General features: G+C 50.6%; 3 protein-coding genes across 5 annotated transcripts; all 3 read right to left on the minus strand.

Annotated features, from left to right (window-relative positions):
• Positions 1–1,964: 1,964 nt before the first annotated feature.
• On the minus strand, positions 1,965–8,292 carry S100A16 (S100 calcium binding protein A16). Of its 2 annotated transcripts, none has more exons than XM_016221357.2 (3): positions 8,185–8,292; positions 2,964–3,141; positions 1,965–2,666 (listed from the first exon to the last, which is right to left on the minus strand). In XM_016221357.2, exons 2-3 carry the CDS (start codon positions 3,114–3,116, stop codon positions 2,508–2,510), a joined length of 312 nt encoding a protein of 103 aa, XP_016076843.1. In that variant the 5' UTR covers positions 3,117–3,141; positions 8,185–8,292; the 3' UTR covers positions 1,965–2,507. The 2 variants fall into 2 exon arrangements, with proteins under 2 accessions (XP_016076843.1, XP_016076842.1); XM_016221356.2 differs by lacking the exon at positions 8,185–8,292 and adding an exon at positions 3,833–3,941.
• Positions 8,293–9,433: 1,141 nt separating this feature from the next.
• S100A14 (S100 calcium binding protein A14) lies at positions 9,434–11,543 on the minus strand. The gene is made up of 4 exons (XM_016221366.2): positions 11,490–11,543; positions 11,022–11,133; positions 10,415–10,561; positions 9,434–10,207 (listed from the first exon to the last, which is right to left on the minus strand). The coding sequence occupies exons 2-4, from the start codon at positions 11,049–11,051 to the stop codon at positions 10,070–10,072; spliced, it is 315 nt and encodes a 104-aa protein (XP_016076852.1). The 5' UTR covers positions 11,052–11,133; positions 11,490–11,543; the 3' UTR covers positions 9,434–10,069.
• Positions 11,544–15,468: 3,925 nt separating this feature from the next.
• On the minus strand, positions 15,469–22,704 carry S100A13 (S100 calcium binding protein A13). Of its 2 annotated transcripts, none has more exons than XM_016221351.2 (3): positions 22,560–22,704; positions 21,493–21,686; positions 15,469–15,682 (listed from the first exon to the last, which is right to left on the minus strand). In XM_016221351.2, the coding sequence occupies exons 2-3, from the start codon at positions 21,643–21,645 to the stop codon at positions 15,539–15,541; spliced, it is 297 nt and encodes a 98-aa protein (XP_016076837.1). In that variant the 5' UTR covers positions 21,646–21,686; positions 22,560–22,704; the 3' UTR covers positions 15,469–15,538. The 2 variants fall into 2 exon arrangements, with proteins under 2 accessions (XP_016076837.1, XP_016076838.1); XM_016221352.2 differs by having other exon boundaries at positions 21,493–21,689.
• Between the last annotated feature and the right edge of the window lie 143 nt (positions 22,705–22,847).

Below are 22,847 nucleotides of genomic sequence, written 5' to 3' on the forward strand. Positions count from 1 at the left end.
CAGAAAATAACAAGTGTTGGCAAGAATGTGGAGAAATTGAAACCCTTGTGCAGTCTTGTTAACAATGTAAAATGATGTAGCCGCTATGAAAAATAGTATGGAAGTTCCTCAAAAATTCAAAAATATAACACCATATGACCCAGCAATCCACTTCTGGGTACATATACAAAACAATTGAAAACAGGACCTCAAAGAGACATTAACACTCCCATGTTCATTGCAGCACTATTCACAATAGCCAAGGTGTGGAAGCAACCTAAATGGCATGGACAGGTGGATGGATGAAGAAAGCATGGCATACACATGCAATGAAATATTATTCAGCCTTTAAAAAAAAAGGAAATTCTGTCGTATGCGACAACATGGATGAAACTTGAAATTAAGCTAAGTGAAATAAGCCAGTCACAGGACAAATACTGCATGATTCCACTTATATAAAGTAGAATGGTTGTTACCAGGAACTAGGGGGAGGGGAAAATGGGGAGATGTTGTTCAATGGGTAGTTTCAGTCATGCAAGATAAAAAAGTTCTAGGGATTGGCTGTGCATAGTTAACAATACTGTAATGTACACTTAAAATGTGTTGAGGGTAAATTTGTAATGTATTTTTTACCACATTATATGTATGTTATATATATTATATTGTGTGTTTTATAGATAGATAGATAGATAGATAGATAGATAGATAGATAGATAGAGATATATAGATATAGATGATATAGATATAGATATAGATATATAGATATAGATGTAGATGTAGATGTAGATGTAGATGTAGATGTAGATGTAGATGTAGATATATATCCCTCCAAATATGTGAATGAGTTCTTCTTCACTATTCAGTCAAGGCAGCATAGTAACCCTTTCTATTTTTACCTAGGGAAAGGTTATTGTGAAAGAAGTGGGAGACACCAGCCTGTGACCTTACCTGCAGACCTGTTCTGAGGCAAGTCAATTTTAGAAGGTTGAGGATCTGCAAATGGATTCCAGTAAAACTGTTTGTGCCTGTGCATCTTTAGAAAAATCATAATCTTGGCGTACACTATCCCAGGTCAAAAACCAGGGATGCAGAGCTCTGTAAGCTGGATTTCCTGCCATTTCTCTGCCTTCTCACAGAGCACAGGCCATCTCTCCATGGCAGGGGCTTCATCAGTGAAAGAGCAGGGCAAGAAGAGAGAAGCTGGCATTGTCCCCTCCAGCAGCTACAAGCTGTGATTTCCTTTCCCTCTCCCAGTTCCAACTCTAGCCTCCCACACCCTTCTCTCCTCGCACCCATACTCTCCCATCCCACCAAATTCTCTGTGTATTAGAATCTGTTGATGAGCATTCAGGGCCTCCATGCAACTCATGGCTCAAGACAGGGTCATGGTCCCTCTCTCATAGAATTGCAGCAAGGACTACATGGGACACACTGTGTGGCTGGAAAGTGAGTATTAGTCTAGCCCAGGAGGGCTCAAGATGGTGACATGTGGCCTTTGGCCCTTCACGGAGCTGAAGGGAAGGAGCTGCTGGGCCAGGGCTGGCAGCACCCGCTGGGATCTAAGAGCGCTACTTCTTTCTTGCTCTGCCAGGGGCCCAGGGCAAAGACCACCAAGCTTGAGGAGGTTCCAAAGAGTGGAAAGGTGTTTTTTGTTGTAATTAATCCTCACCCAAGAATATTTTTCCCATTGATTTCTTAGAAAGAGAGAGAGGGAGGGAGAGAGGGAGGGAGGGGGGGGAGGGAGGGAAAAAGAGAAAAAGAAACATCGATGCGAGAGAGATGCATGGGTTGGTGGCCTCCAGCACATGCCCCGACCAGGGCAGGGCAGGGATCAAACCTGCAACCCAGGTACATGCCCTTGACTGGGAATCGAACCCCTGAACCTTTGGTGCACAGGCCGACGCTCTAACCACTGAGAAACACCGGCCAGGGCAAGAGTGGAAAGGTTTTAATGATCATCACAAAGGGACTGAGTGAGAGGGACATAAATTTCAAATCCAGCCTTTATTGCCATGCTTCAGGGGCTAAGGAGGAGGGAGCGAGCTCAACCCTGCTTATCTCTTCCCAGACCCAGAGGCACCTGGAGGGCAGTCCCTGGCAGCCTTTCCCCAGCAGAGGGGCTAAGGGGAAGGGAAGAGGTGGCCGCTGCTGATGCCAGGAGCAGGAAGACCTAGAGCAGCGAGCTGACCTCCAGAGGTCAGGAGAGACTCAGAGTTAGGCAGGAACGTCAGATGTTGGAAGGATAGATGGACTGAGGAAACTCTTGGGGGTCCCCAAACAGCACTGAAATTTCACCGAAGCCCGGACTCCCAGGGCCTGCTGGCTCCAGGGACTGAGACCCTGAGAGAGGCACCCCCAGACTGAGATGCTCACAAAGAGGCCCTGACATCATCCCCACCCCCTATTCAGCAACGGTCAGCAGAAGGTCTGGAGGGAGAAGTGAGGACAGGGCCTGGGTGGGCAGGAGGCTGGGAAGAGCATGAGGGGCGGGCACCGGGGCAGTGCCGCGAGGGAACGGTGGGGGTACTTTAGCTGCTGCCCTGCTGCTCCTGCTGGCGGATGAGGTTGGCGATGGGGCTGGTGATGCCTCCTATCAAGGTCCAGTACTCGTCGAAGCTGATGCGTCCATCGTGGTTGGCGTCCAGGTTCTGGATGAGCCTGTCAGCAGCCTTTCGGTTCCCCGTGTCCTGGAAAGGAACCCAGGTCAGCAATGCTGAGAGTGACAGTCCCACAGAGCCTCCAGGCAGGACCCTAGGCAGAGGCTCAGGATCTGGCCTGGGCAGCCTCTGCCCTCGGCAAACAGGAACAAAGCCCTCACTGGCTCAGGCCTGGGTACCCCAAGAGGATGGAGACCTGGGCGGGGTCAAGACCCTGGTTTGGGGGTAACTGAAAGAACAGAGGCTGCAGAGGGGAAGGACACCCTGAGAGCACAGGGCTTCAGGGGCTGGGGAGAGATAAGGCCCTTGGGGGGGGAGGGGGCTTACCGTCAGCATGTGGTTGAGCTCTTTCTGAAGCATTTTTCGGAAGCTGCTCTTGCTGATCTTGTTCTTGACCAGGCTGTGCTTAGACACATATTTGTAGAAGTTTTCCACCAGAACTACAACCGCCTTCTCCAGCTCCGTGTAGCAGTCTGCCATCTCACTGCCTCACTCCTCGAGGGGCCTGGGCACCATGAGAATCGCAGATGAGAAGAGACCCCACAGGCCAAACTTCCTCCCACACACTCACCCAGGGCCCTGGGTCCTCCAAGCTGGCAGGTCCTCCCGGAGGAGGAGGCAGGGAAAGGGAGGCACAGGGTAGGTGGGAGGGGGGAGCCTGGAATGAGTACTATGCGGCTCTTCTAATCCAGGTGTTCCCCAGCTCAACTGCCTTAACAGGTTCTCCTGGCCCTTCCCCAGCCCCAGGCACTGGGCTTGTCAGAGTCCCAGAGAGAGCAAGAGGCTCCCGTGGGAAGAGGAGAGTAAGTGCCCATCCCCTCACCCTCTGCACACCTGTCTCACCAAGGTCCTCTGCCCTGGGGGCAAATACAGCTAGGAACTGCTAGGGTGAGCCAAGAGGACTGGGGGGAGGGGAGCAGGAGCTGTGGTCCCCTACCAAGACACCAAGATTGCCTGAGACCCCAGACCCAGGCAACAAAGCAGGAGGTAGGGACCTAGGCCCTCCCCAACCCCTTCGGCCAGGCGCCGGGAGAGTGAGTCCAGAGTCCCAGGCCATGCCGCTCCAGGGAAAGGACAATGTCCTGATTCATTGAGTCAGACATTCTGCAGACTCCCAGCCACACCACACTAGCCTAGTCTCCCTCATACCCACCCCAAAATATCCAGCAGGATCCAAGAACCCTTCACCCCATTACCTAAAGAGGAGCCAGTTGGCTCTGCCGAAGCTGGAGACAGAGCCGCAGCCAGCCAGAGGCCACACAGTCACCCCCTCACACCAGGACAAAAGACACTCACATTCTCAGCGGATACAGTTTTCTGAATAACAGGATATGAAGGGAACAGGCGGATCTACTCTGTGAGTTGCCGCCCATGCCCAGTGCCCCCACCAAGTGAACCTGGGCACATGAGCCTCCCCTCCCGCCCCCAAGCCCAGGAATGAGCTGCAGCCACCCTGCCCATCAGGTCCTGGTGGGGGAAGGTAAACAGCCACCATAAGGGCCTAGGCATCCACAGTCCAAGTCCCTGCCCCTGCCACCTGCTCTCTAATCCCCTCGGGGACGTCCTGCTCTGTGCCACTGCCCTGCCCTCTCTGCCTAGCTGAAGCCTGCCAGAACTGCACCTCCTACAGGAAGCCTGCCCTGACCCCTGCCCTCCATGCCCTCTTCCCCTGGCTCCCACAGACTCTCACTCGGCATTGGCTGGAGCCCACTAACTGGTGTGGCCGCAGCCTTGACCTGAGTCTTATCTCCCCAGATACCAGACATTCCCAGAAGCAAGGCGAGTGTTTCTGACACACAGCCATGGTGTATTCTGAACCACACAGGACAAAGCTTTGTGATCATTTTTTTTAATCCTGCATAGACAACCTCGCTGCTTTATTATTATTATTTTTTAATATTTTTATTGATATCTTAGAGAGAGAGGAAGGGAAAGGGAGAGAGAAGCATCAGTGTGAGAGCGCAACATTGACAGGCTGCCTCCTACAGGCACCCTACCCCCAAAACCCGAGCATGTGCCTTGACCAGGAATCAAGCAGCAACCTTTCAGTGCACCAGATGACCCCCAGCCAACTGAGCCACACCAGTGAGGGCTCACTGCTTTTTTAATCTCTGCATCTCTTCTAGCCTGTATTGCTCAGCCCAGTGCTTTGTTCAGGGAAGATGTTCTATAAATGCCCTGCTTTCTTCCAGTCCTGATATCAGTTGTGCAAAGCCCCTGACCACCCTCCTAATGTCTGTCGCTACTGTTGTTGTTTTGCAAAGTTTTTTTGTAAAGAAGAATGAGATTAGGCAGGACACAGGAAGGAAGGAGAGTTGAGAGGGAGAGGAGTCAGGCTGCAGCATCTCTGACCAGGAATCCTTCCCTTCTCTCCCCTGGTCTGTGGCCAAAAGGATGAAGTATGGAACAGTTAGAGTAGGCAGATAGAAAGATATGAGCTGGGAGAGGCAGCTGGGGCTTGGAGGAAATATGTGGGAGATGTGACAACTGAAAATAGATAATGGAGGTAGCAGACCCTATGTGAGCAGGAAAGATTCAGAGCCCCTCCAGGGTGTGGTCTAACCAGTGGCATAACACCTGGGTGCAGGAGCCTTATTTTTTAAACATATTTTTGCCTAGGGGCATTCCAGCCTAGGGGTATAAATCCTCCAAGCTCCCAGATATTGGGGCACTCGGTTCCGCTTAAGCCAGCTGAGTTGCCTGCTCAGGTCCTATCTGAGTGTATCTCTTTCCTACAAATAAATTCTCTCCTCTCTTTGCTGCCGTTTGTAGTCTCTTGATTGAATTCATTCCCACAAGCAAGACAAGAACTAGGGGGCAGAGAGTACTGTCTCCGGCCAGAGACCCCCTTGACCACCACTGGCAGAACCAGCACTGCAGGATTCTAAAAGCTGTACGCATTTCAGCAAGGACTGTGCCAAGTCTGCTCCTAACCAAGCTTTGTGAGTGGCAAGAGAATTCAGAGAAGGCCGCCCCTCCTTAATCATCCCAGACATTGTTCCCTGAGTGAGGAACTGTGTGGGAAATAGGAAGAGGAAATGGAAAGAAACCCATTTGGGGGGGTCTTGCCCCTTTCCCCAAAACCCACCCACCCCTCCTACCACTTGGAGTCTTGTTTCTCTAACCAGAGGAACCTCCTGCCCTTCCTTGATACTATGCCCCAGTCCCTACTGGGCCTCTGACAGCCAAGTAGGAAGGACCCAGGTGAGCACCTGGGTGACAATTGGCCACCTGCTGTCAGGTATGCGATCGCCCCAGAGAGGTAGCTTCAGCAGCTCTGCACTTCAGTTCCCAAACCTCCCAATAGTCTGCCGGTCACCCACCCACACCTTCTTTTAGTCAAATGGATACCCCTGGAGATACATCTGGATAAGTGCCCTTCTGAAAAAAAGAATGTCACGGTGGTATAGTCAGGTGTCTACCCTCTTCCGCCCTTCCTCCCTCCCCTGGGGGCTGGAAGACAGGCTCTGCCACTACACCCATGTCATAGCCACCGCCTGCTCCTCCCTGCCCGCCCTATCCTCCCACCAAGGAGGCTGGATGGTTCCAGGCACAGGATTGGGGGGGTGGGTGTATGCAGCATCTAGTCCTGTCAGAAGGTAAGTCCTACATTGACTTTGCTACAGGTAGATCCTGGCCTGAGAGTTGGGGAGAGGTAGACATGTACATTGGAGTCTTCCCAAAAAAGTGGAAATGGGGAAGCCACTGGTTCTCCAAAGGACTCCCTCACCTTGGGCCTTCAGCCCTCTCATGATTGTCTTTTCCTTGGCTGAATCATCACTGAGCAACCAAGAAGCCCCTATCCCCAGCCTGCTTACCTCAGCTTGATGACTTCTCCAAAAGACCAAATTGCCCTGACACCATGCCCCTGGGTCTCAGCCACTCCAGCCCCACCCTTCCTCCCCCAGGTTCTGGGCCCCACCTCTCCAAGTGCCTCCTAACCATCCCTCATCTCTTCAGCTCTCTATCCCCTTCAGTCTGGAGCCCTGAATATCCACCATATTCTCCAAAACTCACCTTCCCTTCCCACTGCCACACACATTTCTTGAGTCTTAAATTGTTTCCAAGTGGTGGGATAAGTCCCTGGATTCCTATCCCTCCTAGACACCATCCTCTCTAGAGCCTAGCCCACTCTCAAGCCTAAATTTGGCATGTTCTGTGTCCCTTTCATCTACCTCGAATATGTTCACTCACTTATTCACCATTCATTTGCTCATTCATTCATTCATTCATTGACTCATTCATTCTCACTCATTCACTCATGCATTTCCTTAATTCACTTCAATGTACAGGGAAGGTGCAATCTGAAGTGGGCTGGTAGTGCTTTACTCAGTTTGCAAGGCTGTTCCAAACTAGCCTCTTCAGCCTCAGTAGCCCCAGTCTCTGCTCTGTCTTCTCATGGTCTTTTCCCAGTTCCAGAGGCTACTATCTCATACAAGTGCCCCTGCCTCACCCCTCCCCACCCTCACAGGACTCACTGCATCTAATTCACACACATATATACACGGAGTGAAGAATTCTGCCATTCCTGACCCCCTCTATTTGGGTAACCTATCTACCTTCCACCCACTTGTGTTTTCGGAGAATGTAGCTCCTCTAAATTTTTTTCCAGACAAGTGAAGTTGAAGGAGTTTAGTGTGGACACACACACACACACACACGTACACTCCACTGCCCCTGGCTTTACCAGCACCCAGAGAGCTCTTTACTCTTGGATGGGGAAAGGCTGAGCCCCACTCATCAGCACCTCCAGTACCCCCTCCCCCAGCACCTCTGCCCTCACCCCCACCCGGACAGGGCTGGGCAGGGGAATGCTCCCATAGTGCAGGTGGCTCCGACAAACAAAGCCAGTCAAGCCAGAACCTGCCTTGGTCCTGAGGTGGAGGAGAAGCTGCCCAGACTCCTGGCCCCTATCCCAGAGCTCCCAGGCTCCCCTAGGATGTCACCCAGGTTCCTCCAGGTCCCATCTGCCCTCCCAGGGAACAGCTCTCAGAGCACAATGGGGCCTGCGTCCAGGGACCTTCCAGAGTCCCAAAGTGGAGAGAAGCCACCTCTCTCCTCCCCTCAGGCTCTCAGGCTCCCTGGGCCATCCCTGACTCTTCCTGGACCCAATTACCTCTCCCAGGACACAGTTCCCAGAGGCCAGTGAGGCCTGTATCCCGGGTCCGACCACCCCCAACCTCCATCAGCACGCATTTGCCCTTTTTCTGTTAGGAGAAGATCGGAGCAGCTGCGGGCAAAGCTCCCAAACACCCTGCCCAGTGGCCCAGCCCCTGGAGAGGAGCTCAGGCAGCTGCTGGACTGGGGAGGGGGTCTCACCATCCCACCCACTCCTCTGAAGGCCTCTCCAGTCCCCAATCCCACCAGAATTCTCCATTCACAAACCAGTCTTTTGGGAAAGTTAACAATTTACGAAACCTCCCTGCCCAGTCTCTGGCAGGCCTCCCCCTTCCCCAGGCCCCCTTTACTGCCCCTTTTCCTGGCCTCCCAAGCCTGTGGGGCCTCTCCGACAGTCCCAGACCTCCCAGGGTGGGCCTGGGGTGCTCACCTGCCTCCTCGGTTCACGTCCTCTCCAGCAAGGCTCTGGGGCCTGGGCTCTGGCACCACCAAGCAGCAACCCTCGCTTAGCGCAGCCAGAACTCCTCCCCGCCGCACTCCCAGAATGTGTCCCACTCCCTCCTTCCCTGCCTGGCCGAGCTGGCTCAGTGGGGAGGTAGTGACTGAGCTCCCTCGACTTGGCCCTGGGGTTGGGCCCTCGTTAAAGGGATACACACCTTTTTTAACACCCCTCTGTCCCACCCCAGAAGGAGTGGTAGAAGCTGGCATTTCCCCCAACCCCACCCTCCTAGCCCCGCAGGGCCTGACAGAACCTACCAGGTGGAGAAAGGAAGGGAAAGGACTGTCGCCTGCCCTTCTCACCCAGGTCACTGGGAGCTCAGTTTCAGGGGCTCCAAACAGACAAGTTCAGTAAGCACTCCAGGCCAGCTTGGCTAGCCACAGAAACTTCCTTGCCCTTAGGATTTCAGGAGTAATGCTTGATTTCTGTGTGCTCAAGTCAGAAAGCAGACACCAGGGACCAAACTCTGGCCCCCTGGGCTTTCATCTCCAGGTCAGCCCACCGGAGCTCTCCTGACCCCCTCCCTGGGACTGCTCTTGTACAGCAGAAGATTCTTCCGGAAACACCCTCTAGCCCTTCCCTGAGGTACCCAAGGAAACTGGCCAATTCCACATCCCTATGGGGCAGCAGCTGAAACCAGAGGGGGCCCATTCACCAACTCTGACAGCTGTGACTTCAGCTCACTGGGCACTCATTGTGCCAGGCTCTCTGCTAAGTATATGATGCCTCAAATTATCCTCCTAGCAATACTGTGAGGGAAGTACTATTAATATCCCCATTTTCCAGATGAGGAAACTGATACCGAGAGCATGCTCAAATTCCCAAAGATTCACACACAGGCCATCATCCTCACATTTCCCTTGATCATGAGCCAGGCTCCAGCACACCTAGGTTTATATCCCCAGGTGTGCACTCGCCTTCCTCTCCTGCCAGAGGGCGAGCCAACTGGCAAAGAGGAGCTTGTCCCCCACAGAGGACCAGGCCTCCCACCTTTTGGGTCTGGTACCACCCTCAACCCAAATCTATGGAATAAAGTGGGTTCCTATTCACTTCTGACAACCACTGCAGCCCCACATGTACCATGCCACCCAATGGCTTTGCCATTCACCCCAACCACCCCTCACCCATGGACCCACGGACCTGGGAGGTTGTCCAGTCAAGACATCTTTCACTTTCTCCATTTTTTTATTAATCAAATGATACAAAACAACCATCATTCTTTAAATGCCCAAGCACCCAGCTGGTTCTTACTCCCATGGTCACACCCTCCTTAGCCTTGCTCTCTCCCCCACCTTGCTCTCTCATTTCCCCTGCCCTAGCCCAAGGACAGTCCTGGGAGGAGGCAGGGGCAGAGCTGGAGGCAGGAAGATATAGCATTGGACAGCTAGTTTGGGTTGGGGAAGAGATTAGGAGGGGTAGGTTCTTAGAGACCTTTTTTAATACCAAATATCCAACATTGTTCCCGGTCCCTTTCAAATCATTTCCCATGGTCCAGCTCCTCTCTGCCCAGCACCCACTACCAAATGGCGTGGCCCTTTCACCATTCTTACCCTTCCACATCCATCCCTGGCCCCAACCCACCCCTTGAGCCTCCCTCTGGTGGGGATTCCTGGACCCATTAGCTCCACGGAGCTCCCAGGATGAAGTGCAGAGATCCCCAGGAGGGGCTGTTAGGAACCTGAGCCTTGCAGTGGTGAGACAGGTGCGGGCTGGGGAACAGTGTGGTGATGGTAAAGAGAGGAGTTTTATTTCCAGGCCCACAGTCTGTAAGGTCCCCTTTCCCCAACATCCCCCCAAGAATCCCAAGGGAAGGTTCTCAGCTCCCCCGGCAAGGGCTCTCCAGCTTCACGCTCTTGGCTGCTTCTCCAATCAGCTCCCAGAAACTTCCAAATTCCAGTTTAGAGTTGTTACAGCTGCCCAGGTTAGCGATTCTCTCTTCCAGCCCACAGTTGCTCTGAAAGGAGGAAAGACAGTACAGCTCAGCAAGGGAGCACCTTCCAATCTTCCCACGCCGCCCTGCCCAGGGGCAGGAAGCAGGACCTGAGCCTACCCAGCACTGGCGAGGGGGAAGGACTAGGGGTTGCTGGTGCCAGGGGCTGTGGCTGTGTGGGTGGGGCCTTGGAGCACTTGCTTGGGAAGTGTGGGGTCACCCCGTCAGTACCGGCATAAGGTGAGGCAGCTGCTGAGTCACCAGGTCCTGTAGTTCGGAGGGGGTCAGTGTCTCCTTCCCACCCTCCACCGAGTACTGGTGGAAGTTCTTGATGAGGGTCTCAATGGCCCTCTCCACATCACTGAATTCCTGGGCATCCTGAAGGCAAGGGACATCACCCACATCAGGGAGGCCCCACTCCACCTTACGACACCCTGCTTTCCCCAGGAACCTGGCCAGGCCAACAGGGCAGAAGACGGCTGGAAGGCACACAGGCTCCCGCCCACTCCAGAGCCCAGCATCCAGCCCTCCTCACCCCCACTGGCCTCTGCCCTGAGCCACAGGTTGGACAAGGCTTCCTTCCCACCACCCCCAACACCCCTCCCCAGGCAGGGCAGGTCTCAGCACGTGGCCCAGGCATCATCTTCCTGGGAGGGCTCCATCTGCATCACCCTGTGTGGGCACCAGAAAGGGGGTTCAGATCTCACTGCCAGAGTTTGGCAGGTAGGCCAAGACCACGGTGAGGGGGCAGAAGTCAATGGGGGAACACAGACCCTCAGGATAAAGAAGAGGAGTGTGGGAACAGAAAGACAGGCCAGGAATGAATGAATGGGCCCACCTCGGCATTGGCTGACCGACACTGTCCCATGGTGCCTGGTGTTCTTGGTCCTTTGGTGAGAGTTGTGTAGTTCTACAGCCTGCCCCGGAGGAGCTGATGGCTCATGATCTGCCTAGAGGTGAGGGGAGACCCCAGCATTTCTTTTTCAACTACTCCCTTTGGCTCCACCCCAGATATTCTGGCTTCATCTAGGGGGTCAGGGTCAACTCCACACAAGGCCACATCCCCACCCAGGCTCCAGGACAACCCCCAGGGCTACCCATTTAGAGGGAATCCCTTGGGCCTCATCATCTTAGCTTCACTCCTTCCTCTTCCTCCATTCACCCACTCCTGTACCAGGCAAACACACCAGCCTCCAGGGCCTGGCCCCCCAGCCCTTTTCCTGGCAGACTAGGGGTGGGATAGGCTAAGCATGCCTTCTGGACAGGGGGCAGCCCATTTTGGGTGAAAAGCCCTGGGTCTCCTTACCTGCTGACAGCCTCTGAGACAGGACAGGATGAGCCAGCTCACCTGAGCTCAGCTCTTATACCTGGGGGAAGGGAGGGGAGGAGGGGGAAGGGAAGAGAGGCAAGGGGCTGGGCCTCATCCCTAAGCCACCCCTGCTATTGCAGCTGCTTGGGCTGTGAGCCAGCTGTGTGGGCCCCACCCTCCACTGGCCAGAGCTCCAGAGTCCGCCCCCATCTCTGCCAGGAGGAGGGAGCCATGGAGGGCTGTCTGAGATGCCCCTGGCCCCAGAAAAGGAGGCAGAGTGCAGGGAAAAGAAAGGGGAAGAGAGGGAGGGGAGGAAGAGGGGGAGGGCTTGGAAACACTGTAAGGTTGAGCTTGGGAGGAAAGACCTGGAGGAATTATAGGGCAGGGAAGTGAAGGGACCCTGAGTTAATAACCAGGAGAAGCAGAAGCTGATCAAAGCAAGGTTCATGGCACAGAGGGAATGAGGGACACATGGGTTGAGAGAGGTCTTCAGGGACCACTCTGTTCTTTGATGTTGTGCAGGCGCGCGCGCGTGCGCACACACACACACACACACACACACACACACACACACACACACACATACACCAGGGCCAATTTGGATAGTGACACTCAAGTCTGCCCAGACCCCAGACCCCGGCCTTCCTCAGTCCAGATGGCAGAGAGATGAACGAGGGCTAGATCAGGAAGAAGAAGCCAGAGGGGGGCAGCCTGGTAGAGGGGGCCAGGCCGGGTGCTGTCCTGACTCCCCTTCAGCTCCCCTCAACCAGGGTGCCCATGTGCAAGGCCCAAATGAGTTATCTGGCAGCTAACGACCTCTCCAAACTGGTTGGGCTGCCTGCTCCTCCCTCCCTCATGCCTTCCCTAACCCAGCCACTCCACAGCAACCACACACACACAAACACACAGAATCTAGTACCGAGGATGACATCCCAGAGAGCAGATCCAGGGACTCAGCCCAACCCCAGTTGGGGAAGGGCAGGGGGTCAGGGCAAGGATGGGGTGGGGCCCAGAGGCAAAGCTCCAAAGCTCCTAAGGACAGAAAGGGGCCTTTCCTTTTCTCTGCTGTCGCCTTCCAGAATGTATGAGAAGCACCTGGTAATTAAAATGCGGAGATTGCTGGCTCCTGATTCAAACTGCCTCTCTACTCAAACGGTGGGGCAAGATAAGACTATACTCTCAAGGTTGCATTCCTGCTTCACCCTCCTCCCTGAGGTTTTAACGACTTGGGAATAATTCGCACCAAAGAGTCGCTAGTTAATTAATAGAAAGTTCCCTTTCCACCTCCTCTTCAAACCCCCGCCTCCCTCTTTTGAACTCTTCATAACTTCTGTTCTAAGCTTGTCTTACGAGCTTGAGGAAAATACTGATAAGACACCTCTTTAGGTGAGCAACTGCTTGCTCTTGAAAAGTACAAGCCACTCTTTCTTCCCTGCCCTTTATAGACTAGCAATACATCGGCCCTTTCCTCCCTTGGAAAATAAAATAAATTTCCTCTCCTCATCTCTTCTCTTAGTTGTGAATTCTTTCACAGCCCGCACATCACTGGCCCAAACCCTAACACTCCTGGGCTCCTTTCCTAAACTCTGAGATCAGAGCATAACTCCTGTAAAAAAGTAATGTAAACGGAACCACTTTAAAATGGAGTTCAGGGTGCCATCCCAGAGGAACTGCCATGTTTATCTTACTCTTCAAACCTTTTAAAACTGGGCAAAATAACCTTTGGACTGGGCCTAACAGCACTGTATCCCAAACAACTGTTTGCAAAGATAAAAGAGAACAGACTGAAAATTAAAGACATTCCTTAGAATTAGCATTACTATGGTAGCTTATCTGCACCTATAGAAATTCCTTCTTTAGTTTATTAACACCATAAAAAATTCCTTCATCACTCTGGCCAGGTAGCTCAGTCGGTTAGAGCATCCTCCTGATACACCAGGTTGTGGGTTCGATCCCCCATCAGGGCACAAACAAGAATCAACAAATGAATGCACAAATAAATGGAACAACAAATCGATGTTTCTCTCTCCTTTCCCCTCTCTCTAAAATAAAGATAAATAATAGATAAATAAATAAATCCTTGCCCTGGCTGATGTGGCTGTGTTTGGAGCATCAGCCCACACACCGAATGGTCCCGGGTTCAATTCCCAGTCAAGTACACATACCTGGGTTGCAGGTTTGATCCCCAGCCCTTGTCAGGGCACATGTGGGAAGCAACCAATCAATGTCTCTCTCTCTCCCCACACTACTTCCACTCTCTCTAAAAATCAATGGAAAAAATATCCTTGGGTGAGGGTTAACAAAAAAAAAATAAATAAATCCTTCATTCTCTCCTCCTGTAATTATCCTCCTTCCCTTTCTCATATAGAGCCTCTTGCCTTCACTTCTTAATCAGAACACTATCTGGGTTTCTGCCTCAATCAGTGCTTCCAGGATATTCTTTTGGGTCTCAAGTAAGAGCTTGTTGCCTCACTCCATCCTTTTAATTTTAGGTGACCATTCCCAATGCCCCTCTAAGGCCCCTTCTAGTACTCCCCTATACTTGTGGCCTCAGTGAGAGGCATCTGTTTCAATGAGGCCCTTCCAAGAGTGTCTCATTCTGAGAGTTCCTCTGAGAGGGTATCACTCCGAGGACCCTCTGAAAGTCCTTCAATCTGAGGGCTTCCCCAAAAGTGCCTCAGCCTGTCCTAGTTGATTTGGCCCAGTGGTTAGAGCATTGGCCCACAGACTGAAGGGTCCTGGGTTCAATTCCGGTCAAGGGCACATACCTCGGTTGCAGGCTCGATCTCCGGCCCTGGTTGGGGCACATGCAGGAGGCAACCAATCAATGTGTCTCTCTCACACTGATGTTTCTCTCTCTCCCCCCTTCCACTCTCTCTGAAAAGCAATGGAAAAAATATCGTCAGGTGAGGATTAACAAAAGGGGGGGTTTTCGGTCTAGGGATCCCTTCTAGGGTCTCTCACTGTGGGGAAGCCCTGGAGTGTGGGAGCCCCTCTGGAATACTTCAGACAAATGACACCTGGGAGTCCCTGTCTGGGGATCCCTCTGAGGTCTCTGTCTAGGGGCACTTAGGTCTCAATCTAGGACCCTTTCATGGTGTGAGGTAGGAAACTTACATGTCCCTCTGGGCTAATAGCTGCCCCAAATGGATACCCAATGGCATGCACAAACATCCCCTGAAAGACGGTAACCACTGTGCTGCCCCACCCCTGCTCCCTCTGGTGGCAGGCCATGCAAGCAACATTCCCCTCAAGCCAAGGACAGAGAGGGGCACCACGGTGCTCTAATGTTCTGCATCCTGCAGCACCTCCTTACCCCACAGTCCTCAAACCAGAAACTTGTGTCCATCCTTCTGCTTCACCCCTGCTCTGGAGGGAGGGGGGAGGGAAGGGGGGTCCAGTGTCTCCAAGCACCCATCCAGAGAGGATGCCAGTTCATCAGAGGCTCTGGAATTTCAACCCAGTTCCACCTGTTCATGTCTTTGTGACTCAACCTCTCTAAAATCTCTTTTTTACAAGACTTAAAAATAGAACCTACCTCAAAGGGCTGTGAGAATTAACTAAGATAATGCAAGAAAATGTTTAGCACTGTGCCTGGCACATAGCAAGCCCTCAACACATGTTCACTGCTATCATTTTCATCCAATGACACAAACCCCAGGAATAAGAAAAATGGGAGCCAAGACCAAGCTCCTGAGCCCCAGGAGGCACCGGAGTCACCTCACCTGCCTCAGGGCCCTGTCTCTACCTTTCATATATTCATTCAACAACCATTTATTTGTTGAACAACCCACCCCGAGCATAAGACCTAGGTGCTAGATGCTGCAGAATATTTGAAGATGAATACATTCCTGGTCCTCAAGGAGCTCATAATTTTTGGACCCACCTTCAGATCAGAGCAGAGCTTTCCCAACTCTTAGTCTCAAGAGAAGAAATCGGGGTGGGTGTGAATAAGAAACATTCATGTTTCAAGGAGGAGGTTTTATTTGAGGGGAATGGGGTTCTGCCTGGTCCTGCCCTGCCCGCCCCATCCTGGCCAGCCGGCTCTACTTCTTCCGAATCTCCAGGGCCTTCTCCTTTCTCATCTCCTTGGCCAGCTCCCCAATCAGTCTCCAGTACTCATTGAACTTGAGTTCCGAGTCCTGATTCACATCCAAGCTCTTCATCTTCTCATCCAAGGAGCCCACATCCTGAGGAAACACCAAAGGGAAGGGTGGGGTTAGAAACAAGGGTTCTGAGACAGGGAGAGAGGCAAGAACTGCTAGTTGCCATTCCCTTCCCTCAGGGAGCATGAGGATCTGTCCCATACCTTCGAGACGGGGTTGCAGCCCAAGACAGTGCTATTGTGGTGCCGTGGTGCCCAACGCCAAGGGGCAAGAGCACAGGAAGGTGGGGGACTTGATTCATAGTGTTTGCTGGAGTGTAAATACTTCCACCACAGGAGATTATGAACCACAAACACGTCAATGAACACAGAGCTAGGAAAAGATGCACACAATGGGCCCTTATCTGCAGGTGCAGGCGGGTTCCCGCACACCACAACACGAGCCCTGGGATTTGTCCAAGGATACTCGGGGAGCCCTTGTAACCATGGACCCACTCTGACCACCCTCAGAGCCTTCTCAGGCCATCCTCCTCGTTCCCAGAAAGCTGGAGAAGTTCACAGCACTTGGCTGCTCATCCGCATGAACCTGATGTCTTCTCATTTCTCCATTTGAGTCACTGGCCTGGTAGATCAGGGGAATAGCAAAGACATAAGGTGTTTGTTTTTCTAGGGGGCCCTTGACTAAGTCTCTCATGACAGGCCTGTGAAATCAAAGGACATTATAAGCTGGACCATCAAGATCAAAGGATTTGTTGCCAGATAAACAATCACAACCAAAAAGTGGACTGTTTAACAATGCGTCCGTGTCAAATCAGAGAAGGATGCCTCAGGCACAGCTTGATGCTAAACATCTGAATCAACATTTGGATGAAGGTAGAGAAAATTTGCCTGTTCTATAGATGGCACAAAGCTAATCCGTGTAAGAGGTACCGGAGACTTTTTTTAAAGTGACAATCATGCTTAATTGTAGAATACTACAAGCATTGCCAGTGGAAAGCAAGGATGCCCAGTGTAACACTATCTGGGGAGGGAGAGAAAACACACAATTAGTCAAGAGAAAGAAATTAAAGGTATAATAAGTATTAGGGAAGAAGAAGGAAATTCACTTCTTATCATATCAGCAATTATATCATTGTGTACCTAGATAAAAAATGAAGGAATTATAAAGGCTAACATTTCAACAAGTGTAAGCACTTAATAGTGCTGACTGTTCCAAGCACTATGCTAAACACATTACTCGCTTTGACTTCATTTAATCTTCATAATCTGCTGGAATGAAAGGTTCCATGAGCACAGGGACTTTGGCATCTTGTTCACTACTGTAATGCCAATGCTGGGAGAATGTCTGGCACACAGCAGATGTCTATTCCACACTGTAACCCAAAGCTTAGAACAGCATCAGGACAGGACAGAGTGCTGATTGAATAAATGCAAGATCAATCCAACAAAAAACATTATTATGAGTCCATTTCACAGATGAGAAATTAAGGCTCTGAAAGGTTAAATAACTAACCAGGGATGATATGCTAGAACCTGCATTTGAACATAGATTGTCTGACTCAAAGCTTATGCCCTTACGTATGTCTCCCCCCACCCAAAAAGAAAGACTATTAGAAATGATAAAGTATCTGATTATAATATTAATTCTCAAAAACCAATACCTTTTAGGTATATAAATGTTAACCAGTTAGAAACTAATAGGAAAGATCCCATTAAAAATAGTAAAAAATAAAGCACTTAGCATAAATGTAGAAGTCTACTTAGGTTTTGTGAAGAAAACTGAACTGAAGAATATCTACAATATTGTGATTTATAAAAAATATATATTTGGTCATTCAGATGACCGACCAAAATATCATTCTCATATATACAGTATGTGGTCTTCCTCCACAGTTCCTGACTCACAACTCCCAAAACCTTTGGAATTTCCTAAAGTGTTGAGAGTGATAAAGGTATCCTTTGTTATGTCAATGAGGTGAGCCCCACCATATTTGGAAATTCGGTCTCAGAATATGTATTTAATATAAAAGAAAACTTGAATAAATATAAAAACATACCTTTCTTTAGAGAGAAAGGCTCAATAGTGTAAACATGCCAATTTTCCCTAAAATATATTTATTTACATGATCCCAATTAACAATCTACAGGATGCTTTTTTTTATTTTAAATCCTCATCGTAGGATATGTTCACTGATTTTTTTCAGAGAGAGAGGAAGGGAGAGAGTAAGACAGAGAAACATCGATGGATCGGTTGCCTCTCTTAGGCACACAGCCTGGAGATCAAACCGGCAACCTAGGCATGTGCCTTGACTGGTAATGGAGCCAGCCACCTTTTGGTAAACAGGACGAAACTCCAACCAACTGAGCCACACGGGCCAGGGCTACAGGATTCTTTTTAACATGATTAAATGTTACTAAAATTCTTTTTTAAAAATAGACATGTGAGTCTTACTCCATGAGTCTTACAATACAAAAGTCAGCAGATTGCTCTAAAGAATCAGCGTCCTGCCCCGGCTGGTGTGGCTCAGTTGGAGCATCATCTCGGGTTTGATTTCTGGTCAGGTTTTGGGTTCGGTCGGGGTGCACATGGGAGGCAGCCATGTCTCTCTCTCACATAGATGTTTCTCTCTCACTCCCTCCCTCTCTCTTTCTCCCCTTTCATCTTTCTAATGTCAATAAACATATCCTCGGGAGAGGATTAAAAAATATATAACATTTTAAAAAAATAAAATAAACAGCATAGTAAGAAAAATAAAGAAGAAGCCGCAGAATATGCTAAACTTAGGGCCAAGAGAATGAAGGAGGCCAAAGAAAAACACCAGGAACAGACATGGGCCGTCTTCTCTAAGAGCTTCTACCTCTGAGTCCAGTCAAAAATGAGATTTTCTATGAGAAACAAATAAATAAGATTTTTTAAAAAATACAACACAACAACAACAAAAAGTCTTGGTAAGGCTCTGTTTAGGCTTTAATTGTGCATCTAAAGGAATTAATCTTTCTCTTTTCATTACTGAAATAAAATAGTTTAGAGAAAAAACACTCAGTTTGGGCAAGTACATGGGAAATAGGTATTCCCATGCACTGTTGGTGGCCATGAAATCTGGTACACACTTATTGGGAGGTAAATTGGTAATATCTATAAAAATTAAGAACATACATGCCTTTTGACCTGGTATTTGTACCACCAGACCTTCCCTTCAAGTATGTAAAGATATACAAACAAGGATGTTTGCAAAAAATTTTCTCAGTGAGAAAATTTCTCAGAGAGAGGAAGAATGTGGAAGGAGGTACTAGAGTTTTAGGCAAAAGGAAAAGTGAAATAATAATCTGAAAGAGCTGGTAAATGAATCAATCAACCAGGGAAATATAGTAGAATTGGCAGGCATTGCTGAGAGTCCCCTTGGGGTTGTGGTTATAGACTTAAAGTAAGACAAGTCAACATGGTGGTGCTTTTTTCTCCAGCCAGATTCTGCTGTATAAGTACAAGCACAGAATGGAGGATTTTTTTTATTAATTGGTTTGTGAGAGAGAGAGAAACATTGATTTGATGTTTCACTTATTTATGCATTCATTGGTTGATTCTCGTATGTGCCCTGACCAGGGAATGAACCCACAACCAGAAGGATACTCTAACCAACTGACCTACCCGGCCAGGGTCAGAATGGTGGATTTAACCAGCAAGTTCATGAAGATGAAATGCTGGATTTAACCTAGGTTGGGATTTGTCAAATAAGGACAAAGAGAAACAGAATCAAGAGTTGAGGGAGTGGTTATAAGGATGAGCCTCAGAAGCCAGCTGAGGAAGAGGGGAAATCAATACACAAGGGGTAACGATGGAAGTTGAAAATGTGACAGGGAGTCAGGGAAATGCTGGAGTGGGAGAACTAGATAGAGGTGAGAGGAGCAGAGTTTGCCACCCCAAAATATGCCATTCGGGGTGGAAACTGGTTAAGCTGATTATTTTCAAGAAACAAGACTTGGGCCCCAGCTGGGTGGCTCAGTTGGTTGGAGCATTGTCCGGTACACAAAAAAGGTTGTGGGTTCAATCCCCGGTTGGGGCGTATAACGGAGGCAACTGATCCATGTTTCCCTCTCACATAAATGCTTCTCTCTCTCTCTCCCTTCCTCTCTCTCTAAAATCAATAAACATATCCACTGGTGAGAATTTTTTTAGAAAACCTCAGGAAAAAGCCTTTGACCTTCCCCCTAAATGCCTAAAATGCAAGTCCCAAATCACAATCCTCTCCCCTTCTCCTTAGCTCGAGAATGGCATGTCAGCCTCAACTCTCCTCGGGCCCTATATTCTTATATACATACGTGTACATATGTATTAAATTTGGTTATTTTCTCCTCTTAATCTATCTCATGTTAATTTGATTATTACACTAGCCAGAAGAACACAGAAAGGTAGGGGGAAAATTCATTTTTACTGCCCTACAGAGGAGCAGAATCAGAACGACAGGAGGTAGAAGACACAGAAAGGGAGGCTTAAAATTGAGATTTTGGAAGTGGTGGGTTATTTTGGTAATGACAAAATCTGAAGCATGAACAGAGGAGTGGGATGTTGAGATGCAAGAAGATAGAATCTTTGGAAGTGAGGAGTTCAAGAAATGGAAAGGCCCAGGTGCTAGAGGAGCTGTCTCTGTGGATACTGAAGATAATTACAGTACCAGTGATGAGAAAAAAATAAGCTAGGAGCTGAAGAGCTATAAGAAAGGCAGGTGGTATATGAGCTTCCAAGGAGCTAGGCATCTTAGGAAGAAAAAAAACTAAGTTCTGGAAGCAGCGATACAAAGCAAAGAGGTCACTCCTGCATTTCCAGGCCCAGAGGAAGTTGGATTTGGAAGAAAAAACAGTCACTGTTTGACAAGGCTACAGGAAATGCTGTACTTTCAGGAGAGAGCCTAAAGTTTCCTGTGAGAAGAGGAAGGGAAAAGTCCAGGAAGTCTATGGATGTAGGGGATTTTGCAAATGATAGACTACGAGGTTTGGTTTTGTTTTTCATATGTTTTTATTGATTTCAAAGAGAGGAAGGGAGAGAGATAGAAACATCAATGATGAGAATCATTGATTGGCTGTCTCTTGCACGCCCCCTACTGGGGATCAAGCCCAAAACCCCAGCATGTGCCCTGAGGAGGAATCAAATCATGACCTCCTGGTTCATGGGTTGTCGCTCAACCACTGAGCCATGCTGGCAGGCTGTTTGTTTTTTTAAATACATCTTCATACACTTTTATGTGCCCGTGAGTTTTCAGAAAGGATGTAAAAGAAACTGGATGAAAGAAGAAATTTCATCCAAACCAGTGTGGATGAAATTTAAATCCCTAATCTGTCCAGTGAGGAAAGAAGGAATGACCTTGTCAGGCATGCTACTGAGGGGATTCCCAAAGAGGGTGGGATGTAACCACAGGTCACTGAGCTTCTATGACTACATGAATTGGGCTGTGGGTTGTGTTTTTTTGTTTTTGCTGTTGTTGGGTGTTTTTGACAAACCCCTTCCCACAGCTGGGCCTCAGTTTCCATAATTGTTAAGTGAGGAATGTGGACCGTGTTTGCTCTTGGCCACCTAGCTCTGATAGTCTATGGATCTCCTGGAAGCAGCTCTGGGTCCAGTCCTGTGTAAGGGAAATGAGACCAGAGAGGCACAAAGCAGACACAAGAACCTAACAGCATCTTCTGATGGGAACATAAAGCCCAATAACACACTTACCCTCACACAGACACAGTGTTACCTCCTTACATACACACACTGTGCAAGAACACCCAGAACCACTTGCACAAGCAGTCACCTACACCCTTCTCCACAACACACCTGTGGTCACATTATCACATCACATACATTCTGTCCCACAGTCACTGTCTCCCAAACTCTCAGGCCCAGAGACGCCTACCTACCTTGAGCAAGTGAGGCAACTGCTGAGTGGCCAATTCCTTAAATTCATTGATGCTGAGGCTGCCCTTCCGACCCTCTCGCCCTGCAAAGGTGAAGAAGGTGGTGACGACTGTCTCGATGGCTGCCTCCAGCTCAGTCAGTGGCTCTGCTGCCATTAGGACCCTGGGGCTATAGCCGATGTCCTCACTGGGCTGACCTGCTGGGTGGAGAAGGAGAGAAAGGGAGAGTCAGGATAGGCCAGCGTGCCCCTGCCCTGGGTCACCACCTCAGGGCTCTGCCTGGACAAGGCATTAGGGAGAAGGAAGGAGACAGGGATGGAGCTTGGGGCACGGGGGACCTCAGTGTAGGTGGGGGAAGGGGTGTGCATTTCCAGAAGCCCCTTCCTCTCTAGATCTCAGTCCACGGGTCCCTTTGAGGTGCCTGTGTCTTAAGGACCCCTCTGTGGTGGTCCCTCAGCCTGGAGACCCCTCTGTCAGGGAGGAGGCTTTCAGCCTGAGGGCTGTCTTTGGATCCTCTCAGTCTCCCACCCCTCCGTGGGGTTCAGTCCCAAGGGCCTTTTCTTGGCATCTCACTCAGCCTCAAAGGGTCAGGAGGTTGTCTCCAAAGCTTGTTTGTTTGTGTGAGGACCTGCGTCTGCTCCTTCCAGTGGAGCAGCCTCGGTCTGGCAAAGGCCCATCTGTGGTCCAGGCTGGGAGGCTCCCCCGGGCCAGACCCGGCCTCGCGGTGACCCGTCCCCGCCTCCCAGCTGGGCTGGCGGGCAGAGCACAGGACCCCCAGACCTCCCACCCCTGTTTCCGGGTGACGGGGGCCCCGATGGGCCTCTCCGCCGGCCGCCGCCCGGGAAGGGCTCCGTCCCCGCACTCAGCCCCAGGGTCCGGGGGAGCGCTGGAGGGAGGGGACGCGCCCGCCGCCCCCCTCCTTCCAGCCCCCCCCCCTCGCAGGGACTGAGGCTTGATTTCTCCAAGCCACTTCCTGAATCCCGATCGGAGCGGGATCCGGGGGGGCCTGGGAGCCCAAGGAGGAAAAAGGGTCCCCAGGCTCCCTCCAGAGTTAGGGGGATGCGACTCACCGGGGCAAGTCGCGGAGATGGGGTGCAGCACGCCGCAGCCTCGGGCTGAGGTTTATAAGCGCTCAGGCTGCAGGCGGGCGCCGCCCGCGAGCCCGGAGGTGTCAAGTTTCCTAGTTGATTCTGAAGAGAGGAGACGCCCGACCGCGCGTGGTGCCCCCCTTCCCGCCCCGCGCCCGGCGATCGACCCCTGAACCCGGGTGCCCCCGCCCCCGCGCTAGCCCAGCCCACGCACACACCCCCTTGGGCCCGAGGAGGACCCGCCTGGAACTGCCTGACGGGATCCCCGCT

The sequence above is a fragment of the Miniopterus natalensis genome, chromosome 19, assembly GCF_054644295.1.
Source record: "Miniopterus natalensis isolate mMinNat1 chromosome 19, mMinNat1.hap1, whole genome shotgun sequence".
Classification (NCBI taxonomy): Eukaryota; Metazoa; Chordata; class Mammalia; order Chiroptera; family Miniopteridae; genus Miniopterus; species Miniopterus natalensis.

Coding starts and splice junctions, on each gene's coding strand:
- S100A16 (XM_016221357.2), bottom strand. CDS start 3,116: ATGGCAGACTGCTACACGGAGCTGGAGAAGGCGGTTGTAGTTCTGGTG. Junction 2,667..2,963: donor AGCTCAACCACATGCTGACG/GTAAGCCCCCTC, acceptor GTTCCTTTCCAG/GACACGGGGAACCGAAAGGC.
- S100A14 (XM_016221366.2), bottom strand. CDS start 11,051: ATGGGACAGTGTCGGTCAGCCAATGCCGAG. Junction 10,562..11,021: donor GTCGGTCAGCCAATGCCGAG/GTGGGCCCATTC, acceptor CCTTGCCTTCAG/GATGCCCAGGAATTCAGTGA. Junction 10,208..10,414: donor AGCTGCCTCACCTTATGCCG/GTACTGACGGGG, acceptor TCCTCCTTTCAG/AGCAACTGTGGGCTGGAAGA.
- S100A13 (XM_016221351.2), bottom strand. CDS start 21,645: ATGGCAGCAGAGCCACTGACTGAGCTGGAGGCAGCCATCGAGACAGTC. Junction 15,683..21,492: donor AGTTGCCTCACTTGCTCAAG/GTAGGTAGGCGT, acceptor GTGTTTCCTCAG/GATGTGGGCTCCTTGGATGA.